The sequence below is a fragment of the Macrotis lagotis genome, chromosome 2 (genome assembly GCF_037893015.1).
Source record: "Macrotis lagotis isolate mMagLag1 chromosome 2, bilby.v1.9.chrom.fasta, whole genome shotgun sequence".
NCBI classification, from domain to species: domain Eukaryota; kingdom Metazoa; phylum Chordata; class Mammalia; order Peramelemorphia; family Peramelidae; genus Macrotis; species Macrotis lagotis.
In genome coordinates this window covers 279,791,753-279,804,403 of record NC_133659.1, presented here as the reverse complement: position 1 = coordinate 279,804,403, position 12,651 = coordinate 279,791,753, and the positions used below count along the sequence as shown (strand labels likewise).

The window sequence follows — 12,651 nt, the reverse complement described above, 5'->3', positions numbered from 1 at the left end:
TGGTACCTTTTAGGAGGATAAAGTTTCCTTTCTCATCTCTTTTAACGCTATCTATTTTTGCTACTGCTTTGTCTGAGATAAGGATTGCTACCCCTGCTTTTTTTACTTCAGCTGAAGCAAAATATATTTTGCTCCAACCTTTTACCTTTACTCTATATGTATCTCTCTGCTTCAAATGAGTTTCTTGTAAGCAGCATATTGTAGGATTCTGGTTTTTAATCCACTCTGCTATTTGCTTACGTTTTAAGGGAGAGTTCATCCCATTCACATTCAAGGTTATGATTGCTAATTCTTTATTGTCCCCCGTGCTATCTTCCCTCTGTTTGCATTTTCCCCCTTTCTTCCCCCTTTATCCATATTCCCGAGTATTTTGTTTTTGAATAAGACCCCTTCAGTGTGTTTGCCCTGCTATATCACACCCTCCCCTTTCTTTCTTCTTTCCCTTTTTCCCTTTTCCCCTTCCCTTCCTTTTTTATTTCCCCCTTTTCCCCCACTCTTTTTCCCTTTCTCCATCCCCTCTCCCCTTTTAACTGAATATGTGTAGATTGACTTTAAGCCAAATCTGATGTGAAGAAGATTCAGGTGTTTCTCCTCTGCTCCCTTCTTCCCCTTTATTACCATAGGTTTTTTGTACCTCTTAGTGTAATGAGATTTACCCCATCCAATCCCCTCCCTCCTCCAGTCTCTTTCCTGTCCCCCTTTTTAAGGAGGTAGTGTTTTTTTAGATCATTCTATCTAAGTCATAGAAAATTCTGAGTGTCTGTCCCTTCTAGTTCAGTATATTCTATCAAATAGAGTCAGAATTCCTAAGAATTATTAGAGTCTTTCTCCCAAGTGGGGTTAAAGCCAGTTACATCCCATTAGATAGCAGTCTCATGGATAGGTCATGAATGTCCATCGTTTCTGGCTAGGTGTGTTCTCTCTGTTAGAGTTACAATTCTCAAGATTTATGAGAATCTCCCCCGCCCCATGCTAGGATATAGCCAGTTTCAACTTACTGGATTGCATTTTTTTCCTTTTACCACCCTTTTTTTTTTTTTAGCTTTTCATTTGTCTCTTGAACCTCCTGTTTGATGTCTAAATTTTCTGTTTAGCTCTGGTCCTTTCATCAGAAATTTTTGGAATTCTTCCAATTCATTAAATGTTCATCTTTTTCCCTGGAAGAGAATGTTCAACTTTGCAGGAAAGTAGATTCTTGGCTGCATTCCAAGCTCCCATGCTCTTCAAAATATCTCATTCCAGGCCCTTTTATTCCTTAAAGTGATGCAGCCAGGTCCTGCGCAATCCTTACTGTGGCTCCTTGATATTTAAATTGTTTCTTTCTGGCTGCTTGCAGGATTTTCTCTTTTATCTGATAGTTCTGGAGTTTGGCCACAACATTCCTTGGTGTTTTCATTTTAGGATCTTTTTCTGGTGGGGATTGATGTACTCTTTCAATAACTACTTTGCCCTCCAGTTCCATGATATCAGGGCAGTTTTCCATCACTATATCCTGTAATATTAAGTCCAGGCTTTTTTTCTCTTCAGTGTTTTCAGGAAGTCCTATAATTTTCAGGTTGCCCCTTCTCGATCTATTCTCGAGGTCAGTGGTTTTGTTGATGAGGTATTTTACATTTGCTTCTATTTTTTTCTATTTTTTGATCTTGTTTAACTGACTCTTGCTGTCTCATGGAGTCATTAGTTTCTGTAGACTCCATTATTTTTGGGGGGGAGGAGTTTTCTTCATTAACCTTTTCCAATTGGTCAATTCTACTTTTGAAAGAGCTTTCCATTTGACCAATTGAGGTTTTGAGAGAATTAATTTCTTTTTGCATTTGCTCATTTGAGGATCTGATTTATTCTCCTTTTGTGTTTGTCCAAATGTACTTTCTAAGGTTTTGTTTTCTTGTTGCAAGATATTAATTGTCTCTCCCAAATTTTTAAGCTCCTTCCTTATTTCTTCAAGGAAGTCTTTCTGTGCTGGAGACCAGATTGTATTCTCCTCAGAGGTTCCAGGTCTCTCTGAGTTGGGGTCTTTCCTTTCCAGGAATTTTTCTATGGATCCACCATTCCGCTGACCCTTCTTCATTATGCTAAGACCTTGAGTTGGGTGGGGCTGGTTCACCTGGGCTTGGGATCGCCAAAGGCTTTACTGAGTGCAGTTTCTCTGGCTGGCCAGTAGGAGGTGCTGGTTGCTTTCTCTGGAGTGTCTGTGACCTTGGTTGAGAGGCTTTCTTCCTTTGCTTGAGGGAAGGAATTGGAGCTATTGAATTCTTTTGCCTTCAATCAATGGTGGGCTTTACCCTGGCCTGAGGTCATTCCTCAGCTGGGCTGGTTCTTTTGCTCACACACCTGGGCCTGAGGCAGAAGTACTTTGCAATTGTTTGTTTGGGAGGAGGCTTTAGTGCAGTGGAGGCATGGACTCAGATTTTCTCAGACCTGAGGAGCCCAGGGATGGTGTCCACAGCTCTCCTGCACCAGACCTCTCCCCCCCAGCCCTGTCTGCAAGCTCCTGAGGGACTGCCCCAACACCTGCACCTCTGCTTCCCTGCAGGCCCAAGCCCCTTTCATCCGGCCCCACCACTGATCCAGCAGGTCTAGCTCTTGGGCCCTCAGACTCCTGGTTCCAATTCAGCTGTTAATCTGCTGATCCGGGGCTGATCCTCTCCCTGAGCCCAGACTCACCCACCAGTACTCAGCCAAGGCTGCTGCGGGAGACAAATCCTGAGGTAGATGTTCCTTCTCCTGGCTTTTCTTTCTGGGTTTTGTGGTTCAGATTTCTTTTAAGAGGTTTGTTTCATGTGATAGATGGGGAAGAGATCAGGAGACTTTAGAACTGTGCCTGTCTTCTCTCCGCCATCTTGGATGGAAGTCCAAGGAGTTATTTTCTTCAGTGGATTTTTCCCTCCAATTTGGTCAGTTCTGTCAATTTTTGTGCTTCCTTTTCTAAGCAGTTGACTATCTCTTGCACAATTCTCATTTCTTTTTCTAATTTTTCTTCTGTCAGTTGATTTTAAAATTGTTTTTGAGATATTCCAAGAGGACTTTTAGGCTTGAAACCAATTCATATTTTTCCTCTGGGACTTCACATGGAGGCATTTTGCCACTCTTTTCTGCGTTAGTGTTTTGATCTTGCCTGTCAAATAGTAGCTTTTTACAGTTACAGCTTTTATGTTTTTACTCAATTTAAAGCCTTTTTTTCCCATGGTTTTTAAAGTTGATCTCTGCTCCTGGGGCTGAGGAGGCACTGTCCCAAACTTCATGTGCTGGGGGGCCAGGGGTCTAGTCACTGGCTTTCATCCTGAAGGCTCAGATGCTTGACAGCTTGCTTGCTGTACTGGGATGGCCCAGGCAAGTCAAGTCTGTTGAACTGGGGTTCCGGAGCTTCACAACATACCTTCTGCACTGGGATTGGAGGTCTCACAGCTGCCTGCTGAGCCAGGTCTTGTTTTCTGATCTATGCTGCTACTAAGAACCTCCTCATACCCCACCTGTCCTGGGCAAAAAAAAACTTTCCCGAAGTCCTTCTAAGATATCTTAAGATGGAAAAATTAAGCTGTTTCTCTCTGTCTCTTTGTGGATTCTGTCACTCCACAGTCCATTTAGAAGCTTTATTTAACATTATTTCTGAGAGAAACTGGGGAGATTTCAGACAACTTTCTGCTTCTCTCCACCATCTTGCCTCCACCCACCCCCTTTCTGGTTTTAAAGACTTCATATTTGAAGAGGAAAAATAATATGGTTCAGCTAAACTCCATTTGAAAGTCATTGATAAGGCCTCATTGAATATGAAAATACTGTACATTTTGCTGTTTATCTCAATATCTCTACAAATACTTAGAATACTCCTCTGCACATAGAGGACATTTAATAAATGCTAATCAAATCACTAATTCCACTTATAGGCAATCATCTATGATTTTCTACATGCCTATGAAAATTACTGAAAACTGAAAAATGATGTTATACAAGCTATTTACATTATATAGATGGGCTAAAACTCCAACAGTTTTTTGGACTAAATTCAACTTTTGTCCCCCCCACACTGAATTAAGTAAAATTTATTTGTGATTAAAATTACAATTGGTACATATATGAGCCTAAAAGGGCTATCCTGTAAAGCAATTAACACACACACACACACACACACACACACACAGGTACACACTCACAGAGATGCATAGACACACCTGCAAGGACACATATACTCGTGTGGGTGGACACACGCACACACACACACAACACACACACACATACACATACACATACAAATACCATTTGTGGTGATTTTAAGCATCAAGCTCTGAGAAAAGCAGCATATAAAAAGGTAGGAGTGAGTCTCCCTTGGACATACAGAGCCTTTAGACAGTTCATCATCATCATCATCATCTTCACCTCCCCTTGAGCTAGTCTGCTGGCCCCATGACCTTGTTCTCACAGATGATTTGGCAGATGGAGCCCTGGATCTGAGCTCAAAGCCAGCCTCAGACACTCACTTGCTGTATGACCCTGGTTGAGTCACTTCACCATTGTGTGCCTCAGTTTTCTCAACTAAAATAGCATTTACCCCTTAGGGTTGTGTGACGATCCAGTGAGATAATAATTGTAAAGCAGTTAGAATGCCTAGCCCAGATTGAGTGCTCTATAAATGTTATCTATTATTATTGTTATTACTCCTCCTCCTAGTACAGCTACTGCTATCCTCACAACCTCCCCCCTTCATATATGCATACCTTTGACATATGAAAATGACCTTGTATTTATTACATAATATAAATATGAAAATGATCTTATATTTATTATGTAATATAAATACATAGTTATTTTCTTACATCATAGGAATGCATATGTGAAGGAGGGAGGTTATAAGGATAGTAGTAGCAGTACTAGGAGGAGGAGTAATAATATTTTAGTTTTATACACACACACACACACACTCACACTCTCTCTCTCTCTCTCTCTCTCTCTCTCTCTCTCTCTCTCTCTCTCTCTCTCTCATACATATACATGTCACTCCAGTAGTATATCACTCCTTGTGAACCCATTGCCTGGAACAGGTGTCATACTGCCTGTGAAGTCAGATGTCTTTCTCTTTGCTCTTGACCTTAACGCCTCATATTCTAAGGGGCTGCTTCTACTTGGTTTGTGATGTTTTGGCAGAAGTCTACAATACTCCATCATTTAAAACTTGACTTCAAAAGAACATGAATTGTCCAATTATAAGAAATATTTTCATGAAAAATTGGGCAGAATTTTGACAAGATTTGCAATGAATATTAAATGTCTTAATATATCCAGTTGTCAAGTTCCTTTGTTCTAATGTTGCAGCTTCATCACTGGTCCAGCCCTTCTTCCAGGATACTTTTCAATTGAGATGGATAATGTGGTACTTGTTTTAAATGGAAGAGAGGACAAAAAGATCACTTTCGCCACCCAGTGGTTACTCTATGCAAAAAGTTTAGTAGAAGCAGGGAAACTGCAACATGTTGCTGTTGTCTTACTTGGAAATGAACTTTGTGATAACACATGGATTAATCCACATCTTAAAAAACATGGAGGCTTTGTGGAACTACTTTTTGTAATCTATGATAGCCCCTGGATTAATGAAGAAGATGTTTTCCAGTGGCCTTTAGGGGTAGCCACGTAAGTATAAAATATAATTACATTCTCTTTCAGAATTGAACATTTTTAATTTCTATAGCATTAAAGGGAAGATTATGGAATCAACTTTATTTAAAGATTTTTCAATTAGTTATCTATCTGTGATTATTAGGATCAGGTAAAATTCACAGAAGCAAGAAGTTGAATTGATTGATCAACCAGTTCCCATTCCTTTGTAACTGAGTGAATTCAGAGTTTTTAAAATTCTTTTTGACTAAAAATTTTATTTGATATTAAGTTCCATAACCATATTATCTTGCTCAGAAACCCTCATTGACTTCCTTATTGCCTATAAGGTAAAACATTAGTTTATATTTCACTATACATAATTCTATATCTAATTATTGATAACTCACATTTATTTACTCAAGTACAAATTTAGCTTTGATTCTATATTACAGATAGTTAAACTGAGGCCCAGAACAGTTAACTGATTTGTTTTGTGGTCATAGTAACTTGTCCAGAAATCACTACTCCCCTTTCTACAATTCAATTTCAATACCACTTCCTTTGTCCCCTCTGTATTCCAACAAGACTATTCTGAAGCTTGGCCTTTCCCCTCCTATTCTCATGCATTGACAGAGGTGATCCCCAATACTTCAAATGCATTTCTACCACATATCTTTCTATTGAGATCTTTTTCTTCCCTTTAGATTCACCCCACACCTCCTCAGCAAAGTGTTCGTCTTTCAGAATTGAACATTTTAATTTTTATGACATTAAAAGGAAAATTATGGAGTCAGTTATGTTGAAAATTTTTCAGAACAGGAAAATTTATCTGTGGACTGGTAAAATATATAGAAACCATTCAGCTCAACACTTGCCTTTGTAACTGACATAGGAATTCAGAGTTTTTACAATTCTTCTTGGTGGAACACTTTGTTTAATACCCCATAAATTTTAGCCTGACTATGTTATTGTCTTCCTGAGAAACTTTCATTGGCTCAATATAGAGTAAAATGCAAGCCCAATTTCCAATCACTGCTCCCATGAAGTAAAATTTTTCTTATAGTCCTTCTCAGGATTACTTTGTACTTGCCACATTTTAACTTTTATCATACTTATTTGTGTATATGCCTTCCTCCCTGAAGGACTATAAGCTCTTTAAAGGATGGAGCTATGGACCTCTCAGACCTATTATAATCCCTTACACATAAAAAATGCTCAATAAATAGCTGTTGAATTATATCAAATTGAAATTATTGTGGTAAATTTGCTATCTAGAAATAATGAGTAGTTATTAGAACTTAATTTAAAGACAGTATTGGGGTGGCTAGGTGGCATAGTGGATAAAGCACCGGCCCTGAAGTCAGGAGTACCTGGGTTCAAATCCAGTCTCAGACACTTAATAATTACCTAGCTGTGTGGCCTTGGGCAAGCCACTTAACCCCATTTGCCTTGCAAAAAAAAAAAACTAAAAAAATTGCAACTGAACAAGTGGAAACTAATGACTTTAAGACATCAAGATATGATAAAACAAAATCAAAAAAATTGAAGAGGAAAATGTGAAATTCTTCGTTGGAAAAAACAATTGACCTAGAAAATAGATACAGGAGAGATAATATGAGAATTATCAGAGTACCTGAAAGTTATGATTTTTAAAAAAAAGGCCTTGGCAGCATTTTTCTAGAAATCATTGAAATTGCCTTACTATATTAGAACCAGAGGGCACAATACAGTTTGAAAGAATCCACTGATCACCATCAGAAAGAGATCTCAAAACAAAAACTTCCAGGAACATCATCACCAAATTCCAGAGTTCACAGATCAAAGAGGATATATTGCAAGCAGCCAAATACCATGGAACTTCAGTCAAGTTTACATAGGATTTGACATCTTCCACATGAAAGAACTGGAGGGCTTGGCATATGATGTTAGAAATTGGAATGCAGGGGCAGCTAGGTGGCGCAGTGGATAAAGCATCGGCCCTGGAGTCAAGAGTACCTGGGTTCAAATCCGGTCTCAGACATTAAAATAATTACCTAGCTGTGTGGCCTTGGGCAAGCCACTTAACCCCGTTTGCCTTGCAAAAACCTAAAAAAAAAATTGCATGCAAAGCTTTAAATAATTTTTTTAATTTTTAAAGCTAATACAATGCAGTTAGTAAAACACAATACTAAAAGAATATATTAATATGGTAGGTATTACTATGTTATAATAGGGGACCTCTTGGTAACCAATTGTGTAAGATTGTGCTGGCATTCCCCTTACAGATGGATCATATTACACCAGATTTGTTAGGTTTTAAAAACATGGTTTATCGCTGTTTTATCCTAATCAACATTAGCAAAATGCAACAGATTTCTATTATCTTTTCTGGAGGGATGAGGAATCAATCTGAAAACCATCTTATATGGTTCCTTTTTTTAGTAGCAATTTTCAAAAACTAGATTAACTAAGCAAAAAGACTTGTTTAATTATCATTTGGAGAGGTAGTGTGGTTGAGGAAAACACTGGTCTGGTATCTGGTTCTTACTCCAGTTGGGTTTTTAGTTCTTTTAGTTCTTTAATCCTAGGTAAGTCAGTTAACTTTTCTCCTACTCACTTTACTCATTTGCAAATTGAGAGTTGATCTGGACCAGTGGACAGGCATTCACTATCACTATCACTATCACTATCTCTATCCTTACCATTCACTGTCATTGGTTTTTTAAAATTTAGCTCCAATAAAATATTCAATGTGACATAGTATAAGGAGCAAAATGCCTCCTGTTGACTGAATAATGTCAAATGAATAGATATTACGGTTTTTCAAATGCCATTTTTTTTGTAGGTTTTTGCTAGGCAATGGGGTTTAAGTGGCTTGCCCAAGGCCACATAGCTAGGTAATTATTAAGCGTCTGAGGTCGGATTTGAACTCAGGTACTCCTGACTCCAGGGCTGGTTCTCTATCCACTGTGCCACCTAGCTACCCCACAAATGCCATTTTTCTTAGCAAACTGCAAGTTAATTTAAGTGTTATGAATTCATTGTAGCTTTTTGTGATAATGTACTTTTAATTTACAAATACTGACAGTACAACTACTGTCATGCCTGTGGAACATTGTAAAATCTAAAAAAGGGAGTCTCAGGGCAGCTACTTGGTGCAGGGGATAGAGTACTGGCCCTGGAGTCAAGAGGACCTGAGTTCAAATCCGACCTCAGACGCCTAATAATTGCCCAGCTTAGGTGACCTTGGACAAGTCACTTAACCCCAATGCCTTAAATAAATTTTAAAAAAATTTTAAAAGGGAGTTCTCATATACAAAAGTTTGGAAACTCTTGGTCTGCATGCCTTCTAAGCCTCCTTGCCAGCCAACATCCTAGGATTATGCATGTCATGTTGCAAAACTTTAAATATAACCTCCACAAAAAAAGTAGATTAGTAATGGGAAATATAAAAGGGAAATACAGGTGCACTTTAGATAGTCTTTCTATCTAATAGGAGGTAAAAGTAGTTGATGTCATTAATGTTGTTAAAGATGATTTTTCAATAATTGGTTTATAAGTAATGATCAGATGTACAAAAATACTTCAAATTATACATTTCATTCCTCTGTTGAATTGCAGAATGGTATACTATATTATGCACTAATTTGTGTGTTTATTTTTATAGATACAGGAATTTTCCTATGGTGGAACCTAGTTGGTCATTGTTGCATGATGAGAGATCATTTTTGTGCAATTTCTTAGGAACTGTTTATAAAAATTCATCCAGGGAGACTCTAATGGACATTTTGAAAAATGATAAAAACAATAAGTTGTGCTGGATTACAGTCAGAGAAGAGTAAGTTCTGTTTCCTTTGCATATTCCCTTGCTTTACCAAAGGCAGGCACAAGACCTTGTTAACCCTGGGGTATTAATGAAAAAGTCCAAAAGAGATAATTGCTTGGTTTATTTACCTGTAGAAAGTACAATAGGATCAAAAGTTTTTAGGGGCATCTTACAGAGACAAGAGGGGACTTTAAGGTGGGCAGAAGCTCCATTAAGGTGGACTCGAAATAATATTGACAGTCAAAGGCAAAGCCATTTTCTAGAGCTTGCCTTAGTGGCACTTGCTAGGTTGATTTTACATTCTTGAGATGTATTGAATGCCACAAAGATAATAATCTCATTGGCATTCATTGTCCTATTTCAGGATTCCATGGCTCCCTCATAGCTTCTGAGAAGTCCATGCCACCATGGACTTAGAATTGGGAAAAGGATAGGAGTGATCAGCAAATATAGAAGGAAAAAAACTGATAGAGAAAAACTTACGGTTGATTCATTTAATACATCATAAGTATCAAAGAAGTGTTATGTTTGCATGGCAGTATTTGAATAAATATTTTAAGTGGGGAGAGGGAGGAAACCCAGGACAGTCCATGAATATCAGTGTAAGATTTTCATTTGAAAAAATTTTAGAATCATTTTTAAAACTTTTATAAGAATTTGGAATTCTCTGATTCTCTTCTTTATAAAAAAAACTTTCAATAAAATTAAGCTAGAAAAATTTTATTATTGTACTCTTCAGGATGGTTTAATTTAAATTATTTTAGTAGATTGTTCCAACTATTAAAATCTATTCCCAGTTTGGCTTTTAAAGTAAATTTAGCATTATATATGTAGTGTATAGAACTCAAAAAGAGGGAAAAATAGGAAAAAAAAGTTCAAATATTAACTGTAAAAGTTTTTAGGAAGTTTTTGGATAAAAACATTGATAATTTCAATAACTGCAAGTTCCAAAATTTTTCTTTTTTATTATGAGTTTAAACATCAACATGTCTTAATGCTTTTAGTTCATGTTAGATAAGATTTTTATTTTCTGATTTGCTGACTTAATTTTTTCACCATTCTAGCTTTTGATATTAAGAAATGATCTTTCTACCTAAAAACAATATTAGTATGAAATGGGAATTTACATTCCTTTCCTATTTTCTAGGTGGCAGCCTCAAGAAACAAATGCAAGTTTGAAGAACTATCAAGATGCTTTACTTCAGAGTGATCTCACATTGTGTCCTGTAGGAGTGAACACAGAATGTTACCGAATTTATGAGGCTTGTTCCTTTGGCTCCATTCCCGTTGTAGAAGATGTAATGACCCCAGGCAATTGTGGGAATGCTTCCACATCTCCTATCACTCCACTGCAGCTGCTCAAGGCTATGGGGGCCCCCTTTATCTTCATTAACAACTGGAAAGAACTTCCTGCTATTTTAGAAAAAGAGAAAAATATGAGTTTACAAGAAAAGATTGAGAGAAGAAAAACACTACTTGGGTGGTATCAGCACTTCAAAGTACAGCTCAGACTGAAATTCACTAAAATTTTAGAACACTCCTTTTTAATGAGTGATAACAAAGGTTAATCATTAATTTGAACTCAAAGTTTAGACGTGATTGAAAATATACTTTTCAGAACTTTTAGTGTATGTGTGTGTGTGTGTATAAATATATATATATGTGTGTGTGTGTGTGTTCTTAAGAAACAATGTGTTTTGTGGTTTACAGTTATTAGTCTACTGAGCAATGGGGTATGGGGCTTTCTTGTGTAGCTTACTCATCCAATTTTCAAATAGGTAGGGGAATTAAATATTTTCTCCAAAATGCCAACCTGTCTCACCTTTTTTTTGCCCATTTCATAAAATGTCATGACTTTTATCACTCAGCTTACTCTATTAAAAAAAATACATATATATTACACACATACACACATATACTCACACACGTGCATGAACGTATGTATATAGAGAGTGTATATTTAGTTCAGGTAGTTCATTCTTCCTGTCTTCAAAGAGGAAGAGGAATTAAATTTTTTTCTTAGAAATTCTAACTTATCTTGTTAACTCATTTTTTAAAATTCTGTGGTTCTTATCCCTAAGGCTATCCTTTCTGCCTTTTGGATATATGTATAAATGTATATTGATTTATGTTCCTCACTCTCTGTCTTCAAAAAGGAAATGGAATTAAAATTTTTTCTCAGAAATTCTAAGCTCTTTTCACAATATGTGCCTATCTTCAAAATCTTGTATCAAAGGCTGAATGTCCTTGTGTGCATGTCATATATGTGTATATTAATTTGCATTATTTGTAAGAAATTGTGTGCTTTGTCAGCAACCTGACAGGGATATAGATCACAATGCAGAGAGGCCCCCCAAGAACAGATGAAACTAGTCAGGTGATTGGTGTTAAATGGTAGTTATGGATAGGCAAGGTAAGGGTCCACCCCAGTAGATGGTGTCAGACATAGTAAGAGAAATAAGAGGATCAAGATAAGACACACTTGGTTAGAAACAGATTCTTATTACTGTAGCAGATAGAGGTTAGGGTAGAAGTTGCCCAGGTTTCTGGATAGCTCCTAAGAGAAAAGTCATTCTAACAAAGTAACCCAAGTGATCCTAATTCCAGATTTAGCCCTGAATACACTAAGATGATGTACTGCCTCTCAATAGCCTTCACAGACACCACTTCTCTAGTTGTGTGACTTTAGTAAATTCCTTAATCTCCCTAAACTTCCATTTTATTGTCCATAAAGTGAGGAAGACAAGTTAATTTCTAATACTATTTCTGTTCCTAAAAATGTATGACTTTGATCAATAATAATAACTCTTGATAGTTTTTAAACTGACTACCAAGTTAATTATTACAAAATCTCCATTTAACTAATTTGTAAAAGTTAACTGTTGAAGGAAAAAAATGAAACTCAAATTTTGATTCTGGAGTTTAAAGCCTTTGTTTTAGATGGGCCTATACTCTTTAGCAATCTGCTAAAAATAGAAAAATGACTTCAACTTTCTAGATTAAAGGTAATCTACAAAAATTGTAGCAATAATATATATCTTTTTGCTGGTTGACTGTCAACAGGCAGAAAAGAGAAAAGAAACCTTATCCGAACATGCCAGATCAGTTCATTTTGCTTTGGAAAACTTCAACAGTCATTTATTAACATTATAAAGTTAGGCAGCCAAGTGGCACAATGGATAGATAGATTGGACCTGGAGTTAGGGCTACCTGAGTTCATATCTGGCCTCAGACACTAGCTGTGTGACTATTTGCCT

At 37.0% G+C, this 12,651-nt stretch overlaps 1 protein-coding gene across 1 annotated transcript in view; it reads left to right on the top strand.

Moving 5' to 3' along the window:
* The window catches only part of RXYLT1 (ribitol xylosyltransferase 1), a 37,182-nt gene extending 25,603 nt beyond the window's left edge, over positions 1-11,579 (top strand). Inside the window, exons 4-6 of the mRNA XM_074226227.1 lie at positions 5,308-5,622; positions 9,236-9,406; positions 10,542-11,579. Coding sequence (XP_074082328.1) covers positions 5,308-5,622; positions 9,236-9,406; positions 10,542-10,962 — 907 coding nt within the window. The 3' untranslated portion in view covers positions 10,963-11,579. The remainder of the gene's footprint in view (positions 1-5,307; positions 5,623-9,235; positions 9,407-10,541) is intronic.
* Positions 11,580-12,651: the final 1,072 nt, after the last annotated feature.